The sequence below is a fragment of the Melopsittacus undulatus genome, chromosome 9 (assembly GCF_012275295.1).
Source record: "Melopsittacus undulatus isolate bMelUnd1 chromosome 9, bMelUnd1.mat.Z, whole genome shotgun sequence".
NCBI lineage: Eukaryota > Metazoa > Chordata > Aves > Psittaciformes > Psittaculidae > Melopsittacus > Melopsittacus undulatus.
In genome coordinates this window covers 39793316-39818357 of record NC_047535.1, presented here as the reverse complement: position 1 = coordinate 39818357, position 25042 = coordinate 39793316, and the positions used below count along the sequence as shown (strand labels likewise).

Here is a 25042-nt window from a genome sequence, read left to right as displayed (position 1 = left end):
TGTGCTGACAGTCACCAGGTCCTCTCTGTGCTGGTGGCCTTCCCCTATCTGCATCTCACCATCTGGTCCCTCTGCCCAGTGCCTTCCCCATCCCCTACACCTCATTTTGTACATGGTATGAGGGATTGCATTTCAATGTCAGTATTTTTAAAGGGTATGGGTTATCTGAGGTGCAGCCTGGACATGCAAAGAGATGATGGCCGTAGCAAGTAGATGGCCAGGCTGGGTTGGCTGTGAAAGCATTCTGCTGATGCCTAATCTTTAGGTATTTTCAGCTGTGGACCAAAGACTCTTCAGTCACGGAGGGCAGGAAGAGAACCTGGCTTATTGTAGGGGTATTTCACATGGGAAGATTTATGCACTATGAGCAAGGGACAGATGGGTGATTCTCCTACAGAAGGAGAAGAGCCTTTGAGGTGCTTCTGTCTGTGCTATGGAGTAGATGCTTGAGAACAGTTAAGTGTCTGTGCTTCCTCTCTTGTTCTGTTTTTCAGTGTTTTACCAGCATCAATTCGACATTCAATAACTAAACTGACAGAGGGGAGACTGAGATGAGCTCTTAGGCAAAAGCTCTTCCCAGTGAGGGTGCTGAGGTGCTGGCACAGGGTGCCCAGAGAAGCTGTGGCTGCCCCATCCCTGGCAGTGCTCAAGGCCAGGTTGGACACAGGGGCTTGGAGCAGCTGCTCCAGTGGAAGGGGTCCCTGCCCATGGCAGGGGTTGGAGCTGGAGGAGCTTTAAGGGCCCTTCCAACCCAAACTGTTCCATGATCTTCAGCTAATAAGGGTTTGTACCAGTGTACATGATGGCACATCCTATGCCTGGCAGTCTGAATCCTTTCTCCCATTGCTTTTGGATCAGGCTCTATGAGTTTGGCTGCACTCAGCCTGGTAGCACGCTGTAAACAACAGGCTTGACTGCTGCTTTTTATTTATCCTTATTAAGTTCATCAGATGAAGCCAGAGCTTCCTGGGGCCATCCAAAGCTTCCTGGAGGGGGTGCTCTTACAGGCAGATGTGGCTCCTGGAAAGGCAGACGTGTGTCTCTGAGAGGCAGACTTGGATCGCTCCTTTTGGACTATGTGGTTGTAAGAGCATTTTCTTACAATATATTTCCTTGAGGGAATCAGATGGACTTAGATCTCGGATACCATCCCCACTAAGTGATACAGTAAAAATAACCTATTATTCTCTGGTTCTGACCTGGGCGGTGACAACATATTGTTTCAGCATCTCTGTCAGACTATTTCCCTTAAGAGCCATTTTAACCTCACCCAGTGGGACATAACTAAAGGAAATGAAACTCCAACCCCATTAAGGAAAAAGACAATGCCTTTCACTAAACAAACTTTATTTTCTTGGCTTTTCTTCGCCAAGGAGAATCGCCCGTACCCCCCACCCTTGCAGCCTTTGTAGACAGTTCCTGTAATTGGGAATGGCTGGGTGGACACCAATGGTTGGCAGCAAAGGGGGATAAATCCGACATCCCTTGAACGTGACATGGGCTGGGACCGCAGTCCCAGGTGGCCACTTAGCAACAATTCCTATGGTACTGGTGGACGGTACGTGCCTGCCAGCCACAGCGGCCGCTCCGTGGAGCACAATCGGGACTTGAGCAAGACTAGATAAGGGACACACTGGGAAGCTGGGCTGTAACTGATGTTCCACAGGCCTTGGGTAGTTACTGTACTGTGCCCCACTAGCGAGAGCTGGTGTCTTGCAGTGAGGTAGTGGTGGGCCATCTCCTGCCACCTGCGTGGTGAAACGGCCACCCCAAAAGCAAGGATGACCTTGAGGATTTGCAGTTTGTGGGATAAAGGGAAGATCACGATTCAAGATAACAATTGACCTTGAACTTGTGGTTGCCCCATCCCTGGCAGTGTTCAAGGCCAGGTTGGACACAAGGGCTTGGAGCAAGCTGCTCCAGTGGAAGGTGTCCCTGCCCATGGCAGGGGTTGGAGCTGGATGAGCTTTAAGCTCCCTTCCAACCCACACCAGTCTGGGACTGTGTGATCTTCACACTTCAGCTAAGGCAGAAACCAAATTTGTACTCAGCAATCAGGCTTTCAAGCATGGCTGTGTTAATTTGGGGGTGTCTTAAGGCAAATTAGAAATCCCTTTTTAACGTGCAGCCCCACGCAGTGACAGGGTAGGAGTCTGAAAAGGCACTGTTTCACACTGTGTGTAATTAGGACAAACCCCAGGGTGATCACCCTGTCCCCTTGTTAGGGTTTACGGAACGCAATCCATCGGTCAGGCTTGCAAAGCCGGGGTAGAACTGAGTCACGCTTGGGTCAGGGTAAATCCGCAGGCAAGAAGATTAGAACTGGAGGGGAAAGAAAGAGCTCTGTGTTGCAGGATAAAAGCAGGTTGCACAAAGCTGCAGTCCTGGAAGGGTTTTTAATCCTGGAGGTGGCCAATGCCTTTAGGTCCCCTCGGGTTTCTGACACAAAGGTAGCCCGCGTGCCCCGTGCGCTCTTTTGGGGTATTTCCAGTATCAGTCTCCATGGGGAGCAGTTAAGCTCCTATTTCCAACCGTAATCCTGCAGGGATCTATGTATTTCTGTGCCCTGTTAAGCAGGTTTGTGGCTGTCCTAGCAGTTCCCTGCAAAATCATCTGAAAACAAGAGCATACCTAAGCTGTAGGTGTGAGTTACTCTCTCCTTTGCACTCTTTCTTCCTCTGTTGATAAGTGTTTCAATAACCCGTGTTGCTCGAGTGACAGTCTGAATGCCCTCCATACCTCAGCCCAGAATAGCCTGTTGCCTGATGGTTATGACATCCTCTTGCAAGATAAAGATATGGATTCGAGCAGCACAAATGGCAAAAGAAAGTGAAATTGGGCTTTCTCCATGCCTGGTTGTAGCGAGAGCAGGACATCAGCCACCTTGCAGGTACTCTTTGAAGAAAGGCAGTTGCACCTACTTTCTTTTTCTTCTCCCTCAAGAGATGACAGGGGATGATGCAGGGTGGTACCTGTTTGAGGCTTGGAGTGACATGTGGATGTTCTAGGGAGGTTTAAGACTACTGTGAATCCTGCTTGGATGCAACTCTGTGCATCTCCATGCATGATGCTAGGAGCACAGGGTAGCTATTGTGAATTAATTCCCCAAAGCAACTACGTGCTTGAAGCTGGCCCTACCATTTTTATTCAGTAATTACACTACTTTATCTCATACCATGACTAACAGCAACCAACAGGAGATGCTTTAGGGGGTGGTGATGATCCATCACCCTGCGATTAACTTTCTCCTCCTATGAGCTCTCTCTGCTGTTGGCCAGGGGGTACTGCAGTTGCTCACATCACTTCTGTGCAGCCACCAGTGGCTTGTTCTATAGAGCAGAAAGTCATCATGATAAGCACAGTGAAGATTATGGTCCCTTTGTAGGTCATGGGCTGCTAGGGGACTGCGATCTCAATACCTGCTTTGCAGAGGGCACCAGTATGTCAGTGGGATGAATTTGGAGCTGCTGCAATTGGTAGAAATGTTAGCTTTCTGAAGCTTTCCATGGTGGATGGAAAGAGCTGCGGGTACAGTGATGCATATCTGTCCCAGAATCATGTTTGGGTTAAAAACTTCCTGCAGAGTTAATGTCAACTCAGGTTTCAGGTCACTGCCACAAGCTAAGTCAGGTTAGAGAGCAAACCCAGCAAGCAGGTACAAGAGGCTGGTAGCTATCAAAGGGCCTAATCAGTAGCATGATGTTTTTATGACTGTGCACCCATAGTGACACGTACAAGTAGGGAATGGTTGTGGTCTGGAATGAACTTGTTGGTTTGCTTGGTTCTGGTGAAAATTCCACTTGCTTTTCCGTAGCAAAACACTGTGCAAAAAGTAACTGGTCAGATCCAGCTAAAATCACTGGAGTTAAGTGGGGGAAGAATTAGCCTCATGTACCTGAGATCTGAGTTAACACAAAAGCTACAAGTTATTCCTGATTTGTTTCCATTAGGAAATCCTGGGTAAAAAGACACTTGTTAGAGCAGTTCTTGCAGTTATGATTTTTCTACCCAGTCTATGATTTTTGAACATCATAAATTATATATACATTCTAAACCCAGCCTTGATTTAATATGCTTTGGGGTTTGCATCATGTGACTCATGCCAGCGACTTCTTAATTAACTAAGGATCCATCATTCTTGGCAAACAGTTCAATTGCATAGAGTGTAGAAGACAATAATTGAATATAAAGGTTTATTTTTGTCCCTTTATTGATGTCAAGGGAAAACAGTGCAGTTATGAAAATGGAATAAACTGAAAAGACTCCTTCAGTTCCTGCAGGTTGATTAGAACAAATGGCTTTCCATTCCAGTTCTTATGAATGTGTAGTTTTCTGAAAGCTTTATAATACTTCAGGGAAAGGAAATTGCAGGCAATAGATGATACTGGATGGCTCAGGTTATTGGGAACTAGAGGAATGGGTTTTATCTGGAAAGGGGAGATTTACTGTTCTGCTGTATTTCACTTAAATGTTTGTGAAGAAATAAGATGCAGTGATTTGTACCTTATGATGGGCATGGAAGCAGCATGAGAGTGCTCAGTAACACCAGTTGCTGATGCAGTGTGCAGCCTTTATACACCTTTTGTCTGAAGGCAGCAGGTAGGCAGCAGTGTCAAACCTCTGCCATGCCTTACATTGCACTGGCAGCAAAGAGGTGACCACAGAGTCCAGGGGTGGTTTGTCTCTTCTGGTCAGTGAAGGTAGCAGAATGCCTTTTTATATCTCAGCTTGATGACCAGCACTGGTTTTTCTGGAATGAGTTTGGTTGAACAGTTCTTGCAGTGTTAGAGCTCTACCAGTAAATGCCGTTTAACAAAACAAGGGTCTTTTGTATCTTCTTTTCTATGTAGAAAGCAAAAATATGGCAACAAAGGAAAAGCTTCAGTGCTTGAAAGACTTCCACAAGGATATCCTCAAACCCTCCCCTGGCAAGAGCCCAGGGACACGGCCTGAGGATGAGGCAGAAGGAAAGCCACCCCAGAGGGAGAAGTGGGCGAGCAAGATCGACTTCCTGCTGTCTGTGGCTGGGGGCTTCATTGGTTTAGGCAATGTCTGGCGGTTCCCGTATCTCTGCTACAAAAACGGCGGAGGTGAGTGTTCCTTGATTTCATTCTCATGAATCAATCCATCTGCCTTATCCTTAAACATTCCCACATCTGTTTCCTGCCTTTTTCACCAGTCTTCAAGAGAAGCTGCACCAGGGCAGGTTTAGATGGAGCTGAGGAACAATTCCTTCCCAGAAGGATGTTCAGACATTGGAACAGGCTGCCCAGGGCAGTGGTGGAATCACTGTCCCTGGAAGCATTCACAAATCATGTAGAGGAGGCCCTCAGTGCCATGGGTTAGTGGTGGCCTTGGCAGTGCTGGGGAATGGTTGGACTGGATGATCTTAAAGGTCTTTTCCAACCCAGTTGATTCTGGGATTACTTAATAGTTTTTGTTAAAAATTAATTAGGGAAAACCAAAACCAATTTCAAATGTTGTACTGCTGAACCTTCTCTGCCCTGTTACTTCTGCTGCTACTGAGTCTGAGTTTTAACCTAAAGATGGGTTCTTGATACAGACCAGTAGGTTTTCAGGCCAGTGGCTATCAGAACAAGAGCATTCTGAGCCACATGAAACTGCTGTGTGCCTAACCCCGTTGTTACAGCAGGTATTCCCTTCACAAAGGTGAGAAAATGCCCTTTCCAGACATATACACCCATTCCTCTTGCAGAGAATGTGAACAAAATACCCCAGAATGAGATTATTATATACTGATAATAAAGTATGAAATGTTCCTTTGTTTATATAGGCCTGTTACCAGTTTTTAGATGATCTTGTGTACATTTTCTTATTTCATCCCAATTTTCTGTATTGTGTTTTCTCAACAGGTGCATTTCTTATACCTTATTTCATTTTCCTGTTTGGGGGAGGTCTTCCCGTGTTTTTCCTGGAGGTGGTGCTAGGACAGTATACCTCTGAAGGTGGAATCACATGCTGGGAAAAGATCTGCCCTATTTTCACTGGTTAGTATATCCTGTTGTGTTTTCCTGCTTCAAGACACCTCTGTAAACCATGTGCAGCAACACTTTTCCCCTCACGTCCATTAGTTCAGCTATTTGCCATAGTAATTGAGGGTATGGTATTGGTTCCTGGAAAGGTAGAAGTCAGAGAGTCTGAAGGACAAAGTAAGGTATTGATTCTGATGTTATCATCTTGTTAACTGGCAGAACTGCTGATAAGCAAGAAAGAAATTGTATATTGTGCCTTAAAAAGGCAAATGCATGTTTTGTTCACACGTATCAGAGGAAGTGTTGGTTGGGGAGGCTGGGTGGCATTCATGAAAGCATCTTCAAAGCATGATACTGGGCTGGAAATCAAAATCCCTCTGCCATGTGAAACCTTCTCATTGGCATCATCCTTTGGTACTGATACAGCCAAAATGTGGGCAGCATTTTTTGATAGGATTGAGGAATAGGACTTTTGTCCTAACTGAGCATGGATAAAGAGGCATGTTGGTCTGATGGTACTGAAGAACCTTTGCCAGTGAGTGAGGAACCATTGGCCACTCACAGGAATTATAGGAACGCTGCTCTGGCAGTTAACTAGGGTGAAAATGGAAGACAGGTTAGAAACAATACTGAAGATGCCTCTCTTGTGTATAGATTACTCTGCACAGCCGGACAGCACAGGCAGAGTAATCTGGAATAATTACACTAAACACAGCAGCACTCCTCAAATCCCATTTGGAAAGAGTGGGCACTTCACACTGACATGCCTCCTGCACTCCCACCACTGCTGTTCCAGGCATCTCTCTCCCCTCATGTCACCCCAAGCTGAAGTGAGGGCTTTCTCTGTGACTCACACTCCCACCACCAGCTCAGAGTGCTGCTGAAGTTGATGTAATTGTGCTACTTTAGCTCCATTTTCTTCCTCCTCCTCCCACTTTATTTTTGAGGAGGAGGAAGGAATGTTCCTTGTTTAAATAGCAATCTCCTAGGCATCCATGAAGAGAAATTGCAGCTCTGATAACGTGACTAGCTGTATATCCTGAATGAAATGCAGCTCTGCAGAATAAATAGCACTTGCTCTGCTTGCTTTTACCTGGCATAAGAATAATCTCTGGTGGTAAAATCCCTGCTGCAATAAGGTTTGAAACTGTAAAACATGAGGCAGGTATCCTGGGTGCTGGGGTAGCCATCAGAGTGGTGGTAAAGGGAACTTCATAGGCTTTTCATCCTCTTTTGAGAGACTGCTCTAAGATTTTTAAGGAAATCTGGTTCTTCCTAAGTGGCAAACTTTGTAAGCAGAGTTGAACACTGATATAATTAACCATAACAGCTACACGTATCATGCTTCCCTTGCACAAGTGAAAGTGGAACTGAAGCAGCAGCTTTCGCATTGATATCTTTGGAATTTTCCTTTTCAGCTCATTCAAGAACTGTCTTTTTTTGTTGTTGTTTTCCTTTGCACATAGGCTGAGCTGAGCCAGTCCATAAGTGTGAGTGGTGCAGGGGCTGCCCAGCTGAGCTGCCTCCAAGGAAGCTGGCCTGGGAATCAGTGTGGTGAGAATGAGGTTGCCCATGTAGGTACCTAAGAAGTGAGATGATGTAGCTCCAAATAAGCAAAGTGTGATGCCTTGAATTTCTTCTACTAAGACTTGAAATAGTCTTAGTAGAGTATTCCAGTAGAAGTGGGTTAGTGCTAAACTGGGTAGACATCCTGCAGACCTTCTCTCCAGTGTCAGCAAACCATAGACAGAAACTGAGCCCTAGGTGCCAGTGCTAGTCAGAGATGGTGACAGGTCTGTGCTTATGTGTGATTGAGTTGAGTTCAGTTCAGTTTAGTTTAGATGAGTTTAGTTGAGTTGTGTCGAGTTTCCATCAGCAGTGTGGTAGAGCAGGATTCATCAAGTCGATGCAATGGGAATAGCAGCAGCTCCACAAGATCACAAGGTGCCCTAGCAAGAAGTGGCTGTCACGTCTGCGTGTATTTCTCTTCTCTCCCCCTCTCGCCAGGAATTGGTTATGCTTCCATAGTGATTGTGTCCCTTCTGAACGTCTACTACATTGTGATCCTGGCCTGGGGACTCTACTACCTGTTCCAGTCGTTCCAGAGCGTCCTGCCATGGGCACACTGCCACCAGAAGTGGAACACACCAACCTGTGTGGAAGACACTCTCAGGAAGAACAAGACACTCTGGATATCACTGAATGCCACTAACTTCACCTCTCCTGTCACAGAGTTTTGGGAGTAAGTACTCTCTCTTCGTGGTGTCTTTTGAGTGCTTTGGTGGCATGCCAGAGGTCAGGCTTGAGATTGTATGGAAGTCCACGGGGGAATGTTAGATAGGGAAAGAAAGTTGCTCTGGATGTCAGTTTGACTGGTGTTAACTACTGGTTCTTGCCCATCTTGAGAGGACTGGTAAGTCTGGGGGTTCTGGAGGAAGGCATTAGATGTGTAACTGCATCCATCCTAGAGTGCAGAGGGATCCAAAAAACCCGGCACAACTCCTTGTTTGGAAGAAAACTTCTTTCCTTCTTAGCTGGGATTCTCTGAATCAGCAGGAGAGCAGAAACAAGTCACTTCAGATGCCCTTAGAGCAGGGATTTACAACAGAAATAGTGACAAGTCACCCCTTTTGGGGTTGCCTGTCCCTCTTCCCCAGCTGTCAGCATTTGCAGTACACTTTGTGAATCTATAACACATCTCTTGTCAGTCTGACAGCCATGCAAGGCATTGACCTCAGCCATAAAAATGACAGAGGTGGTGAGTGTTGTCCTGCACTGTAGGTTTCTCAGGTCATCTTGGTTGCATCATTTCCCTCTGCAGTCTCTGAGGGAACTGTTTTGCCAGATGCCTGGATTTCATCAGGCCTAAGCTTCTTATTCCCATTTCTCTCTGATTTTTCAAGTTTTAAATTATCTTGCATAACCTGATTTCTGAACGGGCATGACCTCAAATATCTGCGTGTTAATATAGAGGACAAAATATAGCATCAGAGGAAGCTGATGACCTGTGGGGAAACTTAAATCCAAAGGATCTACACATAGCTTAGGAAGAATTTTAGGGGTTTTGGGCTTGCTCAGATGGTCAGCTCAGAGTAGAATTAGTTGCTGACCCAGCTTGGCTTTTTCAGCATGTTTAAAGTCCAGTTTGGGCCCTCTTCAACTTGCACCTACTTCTCTATTTATAAAGAGAGGCGTCAGCCACTAACCCCAGCAGGAATGATGTTCATGCTGAAGGTATTTGGCACGCATTAGGCTTAGAAGAAAAAAGAATCTTATGAACTGTGGTAAAATTTGTAACACAAGAGCCAAAATACAGAGGGCAGATTGGATCTTGGGTGAGCAAAGGGCACTGGTGACCAGTGTGAGAGATGGGACACAGGCTGTAAGAGCAGTTGTTTTTACCATGCTGTGAGCTCTGTGTTTCCATATCGAGCAACAGACACTTTCTCAGGTCACTTCCTCCCTTGTAAATATGGAGGGAGTTGAAAGATGCTTGTTAAATGATTCCTTTGGATATTTCAAGGCAACTTAGAGGCAAGTTGCAGTAGAAGGAGAAGGAACTCTCACTCCTTTGTACTCTCCCAAAATGATTTTGGGACTGAGTTGAATCCATTGAATCCAAATGAGTGCTGGCGTGGGAGGATGTTCAGAGGTCTCCTCAAGGCCTCCCTAAGAAGCAGAGGCCCACAGTGCTGCCCCTAAAATAGAGTTCCTGCCCCAGGACTTCAGAAGCACCGTGTTCAATGCCAGTTCTGTGCAGTGATTTTGCTCATAGGTCCTCTTGCACCTGGGAGCAGCCATGATCTTAGCAGCCTCCTGATGTGGCCATGGGGTTGTTTTGCTGCCCCTCCTGTAATGCTCAGGTTTATGGGCCAGGTTGTCTCCTTGGGGCCCCAGGTGGCATGTCCGCTTCAGGAGACTGAAGGAAATATGGCTGTGAGGTGGAAAAAGAGGTTGTAAAAGAATGAGTGGGGCCTCCAGGACCTTAGGGGACATCAGAGCTTTCCATGGATAATGACACAGCAGTTACACAGTGAGAGGCTTTATGGCAGAACAGCCATCATGGGCTGGGAGAACAATGTCTCCATAGGGACATGTTAGGGCGAGAGGACAAATCCTTTGTCCAGCACTTACCCTTCCCTTCATCCTGCCTTGATGTTCTGCAGCAGAGCCGGAGCAAAGGTTGCTCAGCCATGAGTGCTCGTGGAGGCTCTCCTGGCACTTTGCAGCCACTTTAACTTGTGTCCTCAAATAACAGCTTTAAACATCATGAACTGAACTCTTCCCTGGAGTCATGCTAGGGAGGGGTTTGGCTCCGTTATCCTACTCACACAGATACACTGTCCATAGCTCTGTTTCATCATGAGCAAAACTGCCCTTAACAGAGCGAGCTGCCTTCAGGACTCGTGGCACTTACAGGAGTATTAAAAATAGCTGTTCTCTCTGCATAAACAACTACTGATGTCTTAAAATAAGGACAGAGCTCAAGCAGCACTGTTGTGTTTGAAGTAGCATAGCTTTTACACAGTACAAGCATTTGGTATCCCCAGGTTTTCCCCAGACATACTATTGTTTGTTATAGTTCTGAAATTAAAACTAATTTCAGGTACTTTGCCATCAAAGTACAGCACCAGCTGCCAAACAGCTACCTACATTGGGTCAATAGAGAGTCTTTCACTGAAGATATCCATCTGCTTCATGGCACAATTAATTCTGATTTAATTCAGAGGTTTGGGAGTATTTGGTTTCTGAAACCCAATGCCATTTTTTACTGTGGGACATTTATGCAGTGTCCTCATCAGGATTGCTTTGTAAAGCTAATGCTGCCCAGATATAATTGACTGCACTGATGCATTAACCTCTTCGTGTTGGATAACACGTGTCCTCAGCCTGGCTGGACGTATGGGGCAGCCTGACATTTCGGTTCATTTGAATTAATGTTCTGTGCAAATCACATGCTTGCTTGAGCAGCAATAAAAGGGTGTTAAGCAAATCTGGCTTTATATCAGGAGACCTGCCTCTTGGTATCACATGCTGCAGGTCGTACTTCTGAAGATTTGATTTTAAAGTCCAAAACCCGAAGGGTTTATACCCATATTAATACATAAGGGATAAGTGTAATGGGGGAATTACGGTTGAACAAAACCCCTGATTGTCTGGTGCTGGCCAAGTGTTTATAAATATGTAGTAATCAGCAGACTGCGTTTGTCCAAATCCCAAGAAAGCCCATCACATGCTGATGGCATGTAATCCCAGAGGGAGCAACCCGGAAAGTAAACAACATCTAGGGCGGCTGGCTCTGCTTTTGGGGGCAAACTGGAGGGTTTTACAAATCATTTCATGTTGTCCTTGTGGTGGAATTGCTTCACTGTTAGTTATTCTTGTCCTTCCAACATGAAAGGGTGCTTTGGCTTTCCTGGTACTAAAGGTCCTGTCAGCATTTGCTTGATTAATGAGCTGGAATATCCTTCACGGATTGCATAACTCTCCTCATTTTATTTTTGTTTATCTAGAGCCAGTTAGAGCTCTTATTACATCTCCATGTTGCACATCTCTAGAACGTGCTAGTGTATGAACAGGGTTGAAGAACTCATGTTTACAACAAACTCAGCCCCAGCCTGTTGTCCCATTGATCATAGATGAGTGATGGGTAATGACAGCATCAGGACTATAAATGAGAATTAGTAACACCTTCATGCATAGGTGGTGTGAAGGCAGCTGAGTGGGCTCAGCTCCATCTGAGCACACTGGGTTGTGTAACGAAGCTGCAGAGCTCCCTGCACAGCCCAGCTCGTGCTTCTTCCTCCCCTGCGGGTTTCAGGGTATCACAGATCCAGGTTGAGAGTTTCTGCTGCAGAAATACATTGGGTCAGGTTGCATGAAACAGTTTGAACACTGAGGCTGCCCTGGTGATTCTGAGCTGATTCCTTGAGCTTGTGGGTGTTTGTGAGATGAGATGGGAACCGTTGAGAGGCCTGGAGCACCTCTGCTGTGAGGAGAGGCTGAGAGAGCTGGGCTGGTTCAGCCTGGAGAAGAGAAGACTCCTTAAGAGGAGACCTTAGAGCAGCTCCAGTGCCTAAAGCGGCTGCAGGAAACCTGGTGAGGTGCTTTGGACAAGGGCCTGTAGGGACAGGCCAAGGGGAATGGCTTGAACCTGCCGGAACAGGGGAGATTCAGGCTGGATGGGGAAAGAATTCTTTACTATGAAGGTGATAAAACACTGGCACAGACTGCCCAGAGAGGTGGTCATGCATCATCCCTGGAGACATTCAAGACCAGGCTGGACGTGGTTCTGGGCAACCTGATCTAGTGAAGGTGACCCTACTCATTGAAGGGGGATTAAACTAGATGAACTTTGAAGGTCCCTTCCAACCTAACCCATTATATGACAACCCAGGACAGAGAAAGCCAGCCCATCACTTCATGTGCTTGCTGCCTCGTCATAGTAGAGTAACATACCTGGCTCTAGTAACACACTGGGGTGCCCTCCAAAACAAGCTTAAAAAGACTGTGGGATAAGCTCCAGGTGAGATGACCACTTGCTTTTAGTTCCCTAATGAAAAACAAAGGCTTAGCTGAATGCATCAATAGAGCTCCCTATTCCAAAACACATTTGCAGTTCATTATTCCTGGCTTCCTGAGAGCCTGCTCTATAGGTTGCCTTTTAATATGAACTGCCCCTTGGAAAACTGCCACTTAGGTTTAAAAAAAGCCACAGAAGGTTGGAGCTGAACTTTGTCAGCTTCTAAATGTATTTTCTTCCTTTGTATATGCTCAGCAGGTTTTTCCCTGCTTGCTTTAGGCTCAGGTGAACCAGGACTGCAACTTTATGCCAAATATTCATTACTAAGGGGTTTCTTGTGGCTGTTGTATAGCTGTGCTATTAGGGCAGACTTAACCCTGACTGGTGGCATTAGTTGTTTTCTATAACAAAACGCACACATGCTCGTAGGGAATAAAGCATTTGGAGTGAGAACACATTCACACAGGTAACCCAAGTGAATTTGGCAAGGGGGGATGCAAAAACAGATGGGTGAGGGCTTGAGTCCCATTAAACAGGTCCATCAAGGGCTGGTTGTTTTCCAAAACTAATTGCAAATATTCCAATGGTGACTTCATTCACTGTGATTTTTCACAGTAATGGCTAAAAATTCCTCAAAAAAGTTTCATTCAGGGGGAAAACAAACTACAATTGTTTGTCTTGTATGGGATCCCCATGCCACGTGTGAGCCTGACCCTGGTAGGGCAGCCCAGGCTGCTGTGGTATCTGCTTTCCATGACTTAGGGGGAGGAAAGGGGCTGATTTTTTACAGCTGTCTGAAAATGAAGTTTAATGAACAATTTGTTAGGTAGCAACTTAAAATTAAAATTGAATTCTTTAAGAATAGTGAGGCCCTGGAGCAGGTTATCCAAGGAAGCTGTGGCTGCCCCATCCCTGGCAGTGTTCAAGGCCAGGTTGGACACAGGGGCTTGGAGCAAGCTGCTCCAGTGGAAGGGGTCCCTGCCCATAGCAGGGATTTGGAGCTGGATGAGGCTTAAGGTCTCTTCCAACCCAAACCAGTCTGGGATTCTGTGATTTTGTGAAATACTGTGCAATACACTGAACAAAAGAGTAGCACATACCTAGGGAAGATGTAGGGCTGCAAAGCTCAGCTTTGCTCACATAAGCCTTGCTAACTGCTGACTTAGCAGGCATCATTCAAAAGGCAGGGATCTGCCTGTGCTTTTGCTGCGCTCCACACCATCCTGCACTCTGAGCCTTCACAACCGGATTCTGCATCAGCTGAGCTCCTTCATCTCTCTTGTTTTGTTTCCTTTAAATCATTCAGGCGCAATGTACTGAGCTTGTCCTCGGGAATTGAAGATATTGGTATTATCAAGTGGGATCTAGCCCTGTGTCTTCTCCTCGTCTGGGTGATCTGTTTCTTCTGCATTTGGAAAGGAGTCAAATCCACTGGGAAAGTAAGTACTCTCTTACCTTTTCGTAGTTATTGCAGTTAGATGTGAAGAATACCAAGTAATGCTGTTCCTATAGATGTTCACTGCTTCCTTGAAAACATGTATTTTTACACTGAATAAAAGGGATTCAGCTTCAGCTGACTTTCAAAAGTCCTTGCCAGTGCCCAACATGCCTGTGAGTCAAGTAGCCATTACTGGAGTGGCATCAAGAAGCAGGTACAAGCACGGTTTGAGTACTACTTCGCCTCTCTTAGGCTGGTGATGTGTGGTGCACTGCACTCCCTGCCCGCGCTCCCACACAGCCAAGTTCATCCTCAGTGCAGCAGGGTGGATGTCAACACAGCTGTGGCGGGGATGTTTGATGTCAGTGGAAAGTGGTGGATGCATAGCATTTTTGGAATGCCACTCACTCCCAGAAGAGCTCTGTGCAGACACGGAAGACTAAACTTAGGTACTCATTTAGAAGCACTCTTCTTAACGGAGATCCTGCATAGTTTGTGGTTTTGGTCTCATCGTGTGCTCTTCAGAATGCTGTTTTTCTCTGAAGGATGACAAATCATCCCTGAACCTCATCCTACTTCAGTGCAGGAAGCAAATTACAGCAAATATTGGCCATCAACATGAAGCATGGTATTACTGCCCCTTGCATACAGTAGTGGTTTTAAACCTATTTTAATGAGAAAAGGCTTTAGAAGCCATTGCATACGCATGGCTCTTAGCTTTCAAACCTATTGGTTGAGGCAGCATTTCAGATGAGTCTAACAGAGGTAGAGAGGTCTCAAGATACTAAGTTCCCACACATTTCTTGTCAGCTGGGTGGAAGGGAGTGACCCCATTAGTGTCCTACCTGACAAAAGGGTCACAATGTGAACCCAGCTTGTATCAGCTGCCAGAGAAGCCAGGAGGGTGAGCAACCGCCAAAGCCTCAACTGTGGAAAAAGCACCATTTAGCAGTTTTACCTCGTTATACACTGCAGAATCAAGCAGGAGACAAAACTCGGTAGGAAACCAGGCCTCATTAGTCCCACTGTTGACTAAACTACTTGCTTTACTGTCGCTCCTGTCTCGCTTTCGGTGATTTTTATCACGGAGCCTCATTAAAATCATGCTGGTGCCTTACACTGGATTCCCGCCAGCTTCGCCCCAAAGAACAGCTTCCACACCTAGAAACTGATAAAAGTATTTGCTTCTCTGTTCCCTCTGATGGATGGGACCCAAGGAGGTGATGGAGGAAGTTTTATAGTAAAGGTGTTCATAATGAATCTCATTTCTGCAGTACCTTTGGCAAGCCAGGTGTCTGCTCGGTAAAGGTTATGGTAGCACTGAGAGATGTTTCCAAGCTCCCTATGGTACACTGCTTCAAGGCATTGTGAAGGTTGAAAACAGGCCTGTTAAAATCAGTTATCTAAAACTCGGTGTTTTCTGGAAATCCAGCAAAATGGCCTCATGTCTAAGACAAGACAAGTAGGAGCTCACTGCAGGGCCTGAGCTCGTGCGAGTATGGAGCCAAAGCCCAACAAAGCCATTGGGAAGTCTCTGGTTGACTCCATTAACTTTGGGGTCAAACAAAAGTAAACTGCAAACTCTAATGGAAGACTTGAGTTATTTGAGCAGTCTCGTTTACTTTAGTGGATGGTTGTTTATAGCACTTCCCTGCTTTCCAGCCTGTTAATGGCTCTTTGGAGAGCAAGGAGAAAAAGAAGATGACATAGTTCTGAATCGTGTAGTATCGTATTGAGCAAATAAACATGAAATCAGGAGTAATAAGTTGTGCTGTGCTTTGGATAATGTGCTTAAACATTCCACCAGTGTTCCAAGAGAATCTTTACCTGCAGCTCAAAGGCTGCTTTCTGAGCATGTTCTTGTAAATATGTCAAGGCATGTATTGTCTGTATGAGAAAACTTCGATTTGAAAACAACAGAAAGCACAGAAATTCCCCTTTTGTCCTTCTGGTTTTGCTGAAACTGGGCTAATGTGTAATCTGTGTTATTTGTCAGTGGAAAATGTACAGGAAATTGAAGGAGAGAATGTATGAAAAGATTTCCTTTCTTTTCATGAAGCCAGTCCAGCTCTGTGAGTTATTCTGGCAATGCAGGCTTTGAGTTGTCCTCGTTATTCCCAGAGGACACACTTAAGAAGAAAAATGGAGCATCCCGGGAGCTCTGCTGTAGTTAAACAAATTCTGGGAAAGGAAAATACATTTTAACTCATGGCAGGCAACTGTAATTACCTGGGGGAATCATCTGACTCCATGAAAGATGCCCTTTCTTGGGCAGTAGTGATTGCTAAGTGCAACACAGCAGTTAGGTAGGAAATGAGGGGAAGCACTGATGAGCAAAGAAAACAGAGGTTGGAAGGTGTGGGGCTCTAAAGACAGAGCTGTCCAAATGCAGGTTCAGTTAACCCTCGTGCTGGAGATTAAAGCAAAGGGGTCTTTCATCAGATGAATGAGAAGATAACAAACAGAGAAGAAGGAGGCTGTTATTCAAAAGAGAGTGGGAATGGAGGTTAAAGATAATGAAGACATATTCTCAAACTGGATGAATAGAGCCTTAGTTTCCAATAATGATGTTGCTGAATAGGCAGCAAAGGCAAGAATGAAGTTATGGGACTGGAAATTACCAGTGTTTGAGGCTAGTGCCAACCTGGAGGGCTTCATGTGTACAAGGGGATGGGAAGGAAGACACAGGAGCACAGACCAAGTTACCTTCATCTCTGAATGAAGTGCCTTGTGAGGCTGCCTATAGGAGCAGTAGTGAGGAGGCTGCACAGCGAGGTCAGAGGTAGCAGCAGAGCTTGCAAAACACTCCCAGTTTCTAAGTTCAAATAAAGAATGAGGTAATGATCCAGGTACCCTGAGTGAGGAAACCTCTGCAGTTTCCCTGGCAGAGGTGCACTCATCATGTGAGGAGGACAAAGAGGACAAAGACAGAATTTCTGATTAGAAGTCACGAGTTGGATGAAATCCTGTGTGTTCTCTGGGTGAGGGATGTGACCACTGCCTGCGGGCTCTGGAGGGGTTAATGAACCTGCACTGCCTCCAGGCCTAAAGCAAGAAGGAGGTAAAGACCATTAAAGCAGAAGTAGACATAGACTTGGGTCAGGTCCTTTTTAGTTACGACTATGCATGACTAAATCACTTTTGGTTCTGGAGGTGCAGTGTTAACTACAACATACTAAACACCCCTTTGTGGTTTTTATTTCCAGGTAGTGTACATCACTGCCACATTCCCATTCATCATGCTCCTTGTTCTACTCATCCGTGGTGTGACCTTGCCTGGAGCTGCAGAAGGCATCAAGTTTTATCTTTACCCTGATATCTCACGGTTAGCTGATCCACAGGTACAGAACTAGCACTGGGGAGCGGGACAATTTCCTGTGCAAAGGGGGATGGTGGAGGGGGATGGTGATGATGTGATGGCGATAGAACTTTTTGCCACGGTCTTTAGAGGTCCAAATGTAGCATGAACATTAATGCTGGGTTATATTTTCCAGAGATCTGCTTGAGAAGGTCACTGTTATATTTGTTAATGCATCTTTCCATGTGTACGTATGTGTGTGTATGCGTGTGTATTCTTTTTTGTGTCGAAGGACTCTGAGGCTGTAGACTCTGTCCCGTTATACAATCTCAGCTTTCTTGTTGGTAAGGTAAGGGAGATGCATTTTTTTAATGAGGATAGTCTTTAGTTTCAAAGGAGACACACGTGAGCTTCACAGATGGAACAACAAGCGACAACTGTGAGTACCAGTGGCACTTATCTCCCACTGCTCAAGAGGAGGAGTTTGGGAAAGAAGTGAATGAAATAGTAACAGAATGAAAACCCATTCAAAGGGGGAGAAAGATGCTTTTTGAGGCACAAGAGCTGCCCTTTGCTTAGTCCTGCTTAGTGGGAGCTGGGCTTCCTCTTTCTGTATAGGCTGTGATTAGATCGATTCCTGTCTGTGCTCACAGGGTGCAAACGTGACACTTGAGCAGACCAGCATCATTTCAGCCAGTAGTCATCATGTGAGAAATGCAAAACCAAATATGCAGTACCCCCCTGAAACAAAGTAAACAAGGGATCTTTAAGGATAATTGTTGGTTGCAGTGAGAGGGAATAGTCTGTCTCTGCTATTTCTTTCTAATGAGTGGTTAAAATAAAACTCCAGTGACAACTAAATAAATGAGCTAGAAAAAGTGTAATTGACAGAAACATTGTGGAAGTGTGGTTCATTCTCTAGTCTTGCCCTCTTTACACCAAACACCCTCTTCACAGGAGACATTATATTTGATGAATGAAGCTTCTTTTATGGGACTGTTATTTTTATGATCTGCTATTAGACCTAAGCTCAGAACATCAGCCAATATTGCATAAGGGATTCATGGGAGCTGTTCAGTCCCCCTCCTGTGGTCTAGCAAAAGCATCATCTCCAGTCAGCAAGGTGCTGGAAAGCGATGGTGGGAGGGAGGAGGTGAAACTCTACAGCTTAATTCTCACTTCCTTGGACTTCTGGTGGTTCCTACTGGTATTTGCAGACTTGCATTAGCAGGAAGAAGAGAACAGATGGGATTCACTGCATGTATTCTGATACCTTGCTATGTTTTTACTGAGAAGTTGATAGTGTCCTGTTATTTCACTCTGTGGATGTTTTCTTAATGTAATCAGAAGAAAGAGTCATGAGGCCAAGATGAGATACGTATCTTATAAAATGTATTGTATTTTGCTTGTTTTCTCCCCACCCCTATGGCTTTTTATCTTGCATTTGAACAGGTACAAAAACAACCAGAAAGCTAGAAAAATAAACCAACCCAATACACAAACCCGTTTCTCAAGCTTTTCACATCCTCAGCTTAGTGACTGTGTCAGCTGGTTCTAACTGAAAGGACTTACCATAGAAATAAATGAGCTATGTTAGAAATACTTCTGCATTTCCTAATGCACTGAAACACGTTTGTTGTTGCGCCAACAGGAAGGATCAGCTGAATGACTTAAGAAACTCAAAATACTGAGCATCTCTGGGGAGGGGATAGAGGAACTGTTGTGGAGACGATGTTCTTGTGGGCTCTGATGCTAACGATCTTCTTTTCCCTGGAAAAGCCAAACTTGCAAATGTGATGTTCTCTTTCCCTCTCTTCCTGATCCTTTAGCTATCACCCTCAATGGAAGCAATCATAGTGTTGATCTTTGCTTAGTTTGAACTGTTTGTGTTGAGTGCTGCAATGCAACAATGCCAGTAATAACAGCCTTTCCATCTTTCCCTTTAGGTCTGGATAGATGCAGGGACACAAATCTTCTTCTCATATGCAATCTGCTTAGGAGCAATGACTTCCCTGGGGAGCTACAACAAATACAAATACAACTGCTATAGGCAAGTTTCCATCCAAGGGGGTTTAGTGTTTTAGCTAAATGATGTAAATAAAGTAGGGACAATGGGTTAATTTTTTTTTAATTAACTTGCTCCATGACATATGTGTGACTTAGGGACTGTTTGCTGCTGGGATGCCTGAACAGTGGTACCAGTTTTGTGTCTGGCTTCGCAATTTTTTCCGTCCTGGGCTTCATGGCACAAGAGCAAGGGGTGAACATTGCTGATGTGGCAGAGTCAGGTACGATGGTGTTGGTGGCAGTGGTGGTGGGCACTGCCGCCTAGCGTGTGAGCAAAGTTCTGCAGACTCAATCAGCTAACATCTAAGCAATAAAAAACAAACCACAAGAGAAAAAAGATTTCCCATAATCTCCAGAAATAAAAGAAGCACATGGTTGATTTGGGCTTGGCTCTAGAGCAGTGAGGGTTCGCCGGGGTTGAATGCTTTCCTCTGTCTTGATTTCCAGGGCAGCAACACATTTCCTAGAGTGTGCTCATCCATCTGAGTTGAGGTTAGAGTTAAGATAACTACACCGTTCTCTAGGGTGCAGAATGTCATTGATGCGGCAATTTATTCCATCCTTCTTCTCAGACTACTTTCTTTTCATTCAAATGCAAGTAGCAGGTATTTATGTGTTTTTCAGAGCTTAGTTTTGCTTGCTCGCAGCACTGTGCTGCAGTGGAAATACTACCTTGGCCTTTCAAAGGGACATACATATATATATATTCCCAGGTTTTACTGGAAAGCAGAACTCTGTCTCCTGAGCTCTGTAGACCCATTTAATCCACAGGAACTCTAGTTGTTGCAATCCTACCTTTGTTCTCTGTAGCTTCAGGGTGGGGTTGACAGAGAAGCCCATTTTGAAACTGGATGTACCCATAGGTTCCTCCCTTATCCAGATGTGTTCATCCCATTAAAGTTCAGCTACGTGCAGGCAGCTGAAGGAGGCTAAATCCTCTCAGACAAAACAGATGACACTTTTCCCTTCGTGCATGTCTTGTCCATGAGGGCAGGTGTAATCATGTGTTTTCATGTAGAACAGACAGATTAGGTGGGAATTACCATTCAAAACTAATGAGTCAGGGCTCCAGAGGCAGGAGGCTTAAAGCTAATCAGGTTTAACAATATCACCTGAGTCCCCATTTGGCATTTCTTTCTGATTGTTTTTAGAGTCATTTTCATTCACCTGCACAGTATTCAAAAGCTTTCCTCTGCAAACATGTCATTTAAAAGAAGTCAATCTGTCTTCTAATCTTATGGCTCTGGGAGTTAAGGCTTTAAGGAAAACACCTCACTTTACAAGGGCTAATGATAAACTGATGACATTGGTGGCACCGCTGGAGTCTTGGGTGGCTGCAATTGGCATCCCTCTCACAAGTGCAATTAGTTAATGGCCTTGGCCATAATACTTGTTTTGATCAGAGGTTGATTGCTGTGTTTGAAAGCAGGAAGCAAGGGCATAATCCTATTGAATGAATCATAAATAGCCCCCCTTTGTTTTTTTTAATAGGTAGGTGGATCAGTTCCAAGAGCTGCGTTTTTAAGTACCCCGACATTAGGTTTTTATCTGCTCAATATTTATTCACATTTTTTATTATTAAATCCCTGCTAAACAGGCAGCTATATTCCTGTTGCTTGCCATTTTTAGAATGAAACAATTCTGTAGTAACACTGGATTGTTAAAGCAGTGTTTAAATACAAATTAACAGACTTAGTGTTCACACAGCATTTTTTGAACAGCTCAAAAAGCATTTTCTTAAGGCAGGGATTTTACAGTTTATAATAGGGACAAGGGCACTGATTAGCTTCCAGACTTGACTTTTGATATCTTGTATGTTTTATTGTTGATTCCTTCAGGTTTTCTGTCTCATTTAAGTTCAGTCCTAGTCACTAATGGCCAGAGACTGCAACCGTCTCCCTGTTCAGTGGGTTGCCCATCATCACGGGCTGGTCTTTGGCTGAATCCCTAAGGTTGTTTTTTACATGACAGTAAACATTACTAAAACTATCCAAATCTAAACCACTTCCCATGCATTTCCTCACTGCCTTTCTCAGCAGAGGTCAAGCACAGAGCCCTTGGAGACCTCTTGGTCCCCCTGTGATGAACATCCTAGGACCCATGCAAGGTCATGGTGGAAGCTCTCACTCCCACTGCTGACTTCTCAGCACAGAGATATTCAGTAGGTGCCTGAGCCTCTTCTTTTGGCCTTGCCTTGTTTGATTCCTTCCCATGCAAGGTCAGAATCACTGCCCTGGATCAGGAACAAGGTGAGCAGAGACACTGCCACTTGGCCATAGCACTTGTAGAGAGGACATTGTCTAGGGAGCCAAGACCTCCTGCTCCCTCATCTCTGCCCAGCGAGTCAAATCCCTCCTGCCCTATGTGTGACACTATTTGTTCCCTTGTTTACCCTCTTGCAAGTCAGGGCAACTTCCACAGTTTTGCTGACAGCAGAATCCCATGGCCACATTTTTTTTACCTGGGCCAAATCCAGCCTCAGTGCCATGTACCCTGGGCACAGTTGTCCTGCTTAAAGCCCTAGCAGCTGCTGGGCTTCCCTGGCTATGATAGGTTTCATTTTGTTAAATTCAACCCCTCTGACTTCCCAATGAAAGCAGAATTTTTTAATGATTTTTTAAATAATTTTTAATATTTTTTCATATTTTAAAATTATTAATAATTTTAATTACTTTTATTTCAGAAGTACTTTAAAAAGCAGAGGGGAAAGCAGGGCAGGTACTTTAAAAGGCAGAGGGGAAAGCAGGGCAGGCTCAGTAAAGCCATAGCAAGTCCTGTCTAATCTGTGCTGCCTCTCTTTGGCTGGAAGAAATCCTTTCCCACTCACACAGTTTGTAGCAGCATTAAAACAGCACCAGATTTTTTGCCTTTTTCCTTTGTAAACTTGAAATCCCATTTGCCAACAAGCTCAGATGAAGCAGCTCTAACTGTTGGGTTTCCTAACACCTGCCTGGGCCTGTCTGCGCAGTGCTTGCCAGCCGTGCCATAGGAGCGGCTGGGCTGGGATATGGCAAATCCCGATTAGCTCTTAAGAGCAGCCACAAGTGCTTGACTTCTGCAAAACACCCTTGAGAGCAGCAGAGCTTCAAATTCAATGTGATTTTTGAGATTATTTATGTTCAGTCAAGGGGATGCCAGGAACATTTTCTTCCATGTGGACTTCTTATATTTCAGCACTTAGTTCCCAAGGAAAATCAAAGCCAGCACAGGGCTTAGGCCACTTGGTGTTAGACGGTGTCACAGTTCAAGGACAGTTTCAGTAGCCAAAGCATGCAGAATTGCAGCAAGCTTTGAGGAGGGCAGTTTTACATTGGTCTCATCACTTGCACAGATCAGCTGCAAATGCCATCTGGTAGCAGTTCTCCATTGAATTAGGGGGAAAAAAAAAGGCAAAGCCCCCCCCCAAATTTGAAACATTCACCAATTTTTTGGTATCTTCTGTCATCAAATCTTAGTTGTGTTTCATTTGAAATAAAATTAGTTGCTCGATTGTTGGCTAATTTGTATTTATTTCTGTTCAGATCTTTTCAGTGACTTAAAGTTTTCTTTAGCTTGGAAAAAAAGTAATCTTTTTTTGTTTTTTACCACTTGCTTCTTTTTCCATCTTTCTTGTTGGAAAGGAAAAGTGGGAGGTAGGAAGAGCAGCGCTAGAGATTTTTGTATACAGAGCAGAGATAAGATTTCCATCCCCGCACTACAGTAGTTCTAAAAAGAATTCTTTTTTCCATTGAAAATTACTTGAATCCATTTAAAAGCCTGGGAAAATGCCAGTTTTCAAGGCTCCTTAACAAGCAGATGAGCTGGCATTCCTGGATTTAATCTGAATTTAAATCTGCCCTTAGTTTTTTGGTGGCTTCACCGAATTCCCATGGCCATTCTGAGCACCTGCAGTAATGCGGGATTAGCAGTGTTCCTGTCTCCCACTTGGAAAGGGCTCTTGCTCTCTTGACAAAAGCTCTCCTCACTGATAGGTGACTTCAGGTGAGAGCATCTTTGGAGGTCAGCACACGAGAGCATTCAATGTGCGCTGGGGCTGTGGGTATGAGTCAGATGCCATCTGGTCCATGGCACAGAGGAGACCCAAGCTAGTGATGAGCTCTCACACACAAGGCTTTGGTTTCCATAGCACTTTGTCCCAGCCCCACTGATACTCCCAGACTGTTGCAATCCATCCTGCAGCTGGGGCTGATGTTGGTCATGCTCAGTGTCACCATGGCTGGGCGGATAGGGGCAGATGATGGGGAAGTGAATTTACACAGAGTCATTTTACACACCAGCAATTCCTAACAGCAGGAAGCATGTTTTTTTCAGGGACCACAGCCAGTATAACTAGGAGTAGCCTGGTCACTACAGTGCAGCAGTGGGGGTTTGCAGAAGTGAAGGAGCAGACTCCTGGAGTGCAAACCCCTCTCTAGAACAGCTATGCTGGGTTTGGAAGTAGCATACAGAGGGAGGCAGTGGTTGCATTAGTGAAGAACCCAGGGAGTGTTTGGAGCAGAGTCCCCTTCCTTGCATGCAAAAGAGTTTCATCATCATCATCTTCATTGTGACCATGTGGGCTAGCAGTGGGATTCTGCCATTCCCCTGGGTCACCCCTTCTCCCCCTGGCCCCCAGTGCTGTCCTGTGTCTGGGACAGATGTAGGACCACCTCCATTATTGGCATGTTTGAGGCAGATGTTAAAACTGGTGATCTGTTAGCACTGGCCTTGGGGGTTTGCCTGTGGTTTCTGCTGTAGTCATGCGTGCTTCGATTTCAGATAAAAGAGCCAAACTGTTTCACTTCTGGTATTTCCAGCTGCGTTTGGATTTATCTGAACGGAACCAGGCATTCCTGCATTTGAGTGTAGCTACCTTTGCCCAAGAGCTGGTACTTACTATTTCTCTTCCCTTCCCTTCCCCCTTTCCTATTTTCTCTTTCTCTAGGTCCAGGCCTGGCCTTCATTGCCTACCCAAAAGCTGTGTCCATGATGCCGCTGCCCACCTTTTGGGCAATCCTTTTTTTTATTATGCTTCTGTTGCTTGGACTGGATAGCCAGGTTAGTACCATGGGTAAGAAATGCTGGTGTATTGTATCAGCACTGCTGACTGAGAAGAGCTGGGTTTACAGGCATGAGTTAAGGGAATACTCTGATGCTGCTTAAGGGGGACTCATCTGGGTTTTTTTTAGTGCAGATGAATCATAGGATCCCAAACTGGTTTGGGTTGGAAGGGACCTTAAAGCTCCTCAAGCTCCAACCTCTGCCACGGGCAGGGACCCCTTCCACTGGAGCAGCTGCTCCAAGCCCCTGTGTCCAACCTGGCCTTGAACACTGCCAGGGATGGGGCAGCTACAGCTTCTCTGGGCACCCTGTGCCAGCGCCTCAGCACCCTCACAGGGAAGAGCTTCTGCCTAAGAGCTCTCCTAATCTAAATCTCCCCTCAGCTATATATAAAGTGGATCCATGAACAGTCAGAGCACAAAGCCACAGCCTTTTTTGGTGGCGTTGGCTTGGAGGTGCTGAGCAGTGTGGGATCCTGCTGACTTCCACATCAACAGCAGGCATTCTGTACCTCCCAACAGGCCAGAAAGCATCTCAGGTTCCAGCTGTACTAATTATATAGCACATGTTGCTCTTAATTAGTGAGTGTGAAGAAAGCAAAACGTTCAGTTCAAGAAGTGAGGTTATTCTTCCCAGTAGCTGCTTATAGGAATGTCAGACTAAATCCTGCCAAAGAACCTGTA

At 45.2% G+C, this 25042-nt stretch overlaps 1 protein-coding gene and 1 long non-coding RNA gene across 5 annotated transcripts in view; one reads left to right on the top strand and one right to left on the bottom strand.

Annotated features, from left to right (window-relative positions):
• The window catches only part of SLC6A6 (solute carrier family 6 member 6), a 58056-nt gene that overhangs the window by 19648 nt on the left and 13366 nt on the right, over positions 1–25042 (top strand). For all 4 annotated transcript variants that reach the window (XM_013130970.3, XM_005142099.3, XM_031042830.2 and 1 more), the window contains 8 exons: positions 4851–5090; positions 5874–6008; positions 8001–8235; positions 13823–13955; positions 17161–17295; positions 19199–19302; positions 19416–19540; positions 24244–24356. In XM_013130970.3, the coding sequence (XP_012986424.1) occupies positions 4851–5090; positions 5874–6008; positions 8001–8235; positions 13823–13955; positions 17161–17295; positions 19199–19302; positions 19416–19540; positions 24244–24356 (1220 nt within the window). The remainder of the gene's footprint in view (positions 1–4850; positions 5091–5873; positions 6009–8000; positions 8236–13822; positions 13956–17160; positions 17296–19198; positions 19303–19415; positions 19541–24243; positions 24357–25042) is intronic.
• The window catches only part of LOC115945312 (uncharacterized), a 37935-nt gene that overhangs the window by 9910 nt on the left and 2983 nt on the right, over positions 1–25042 (bottom strand). The window lies entirely within an intron of this gene.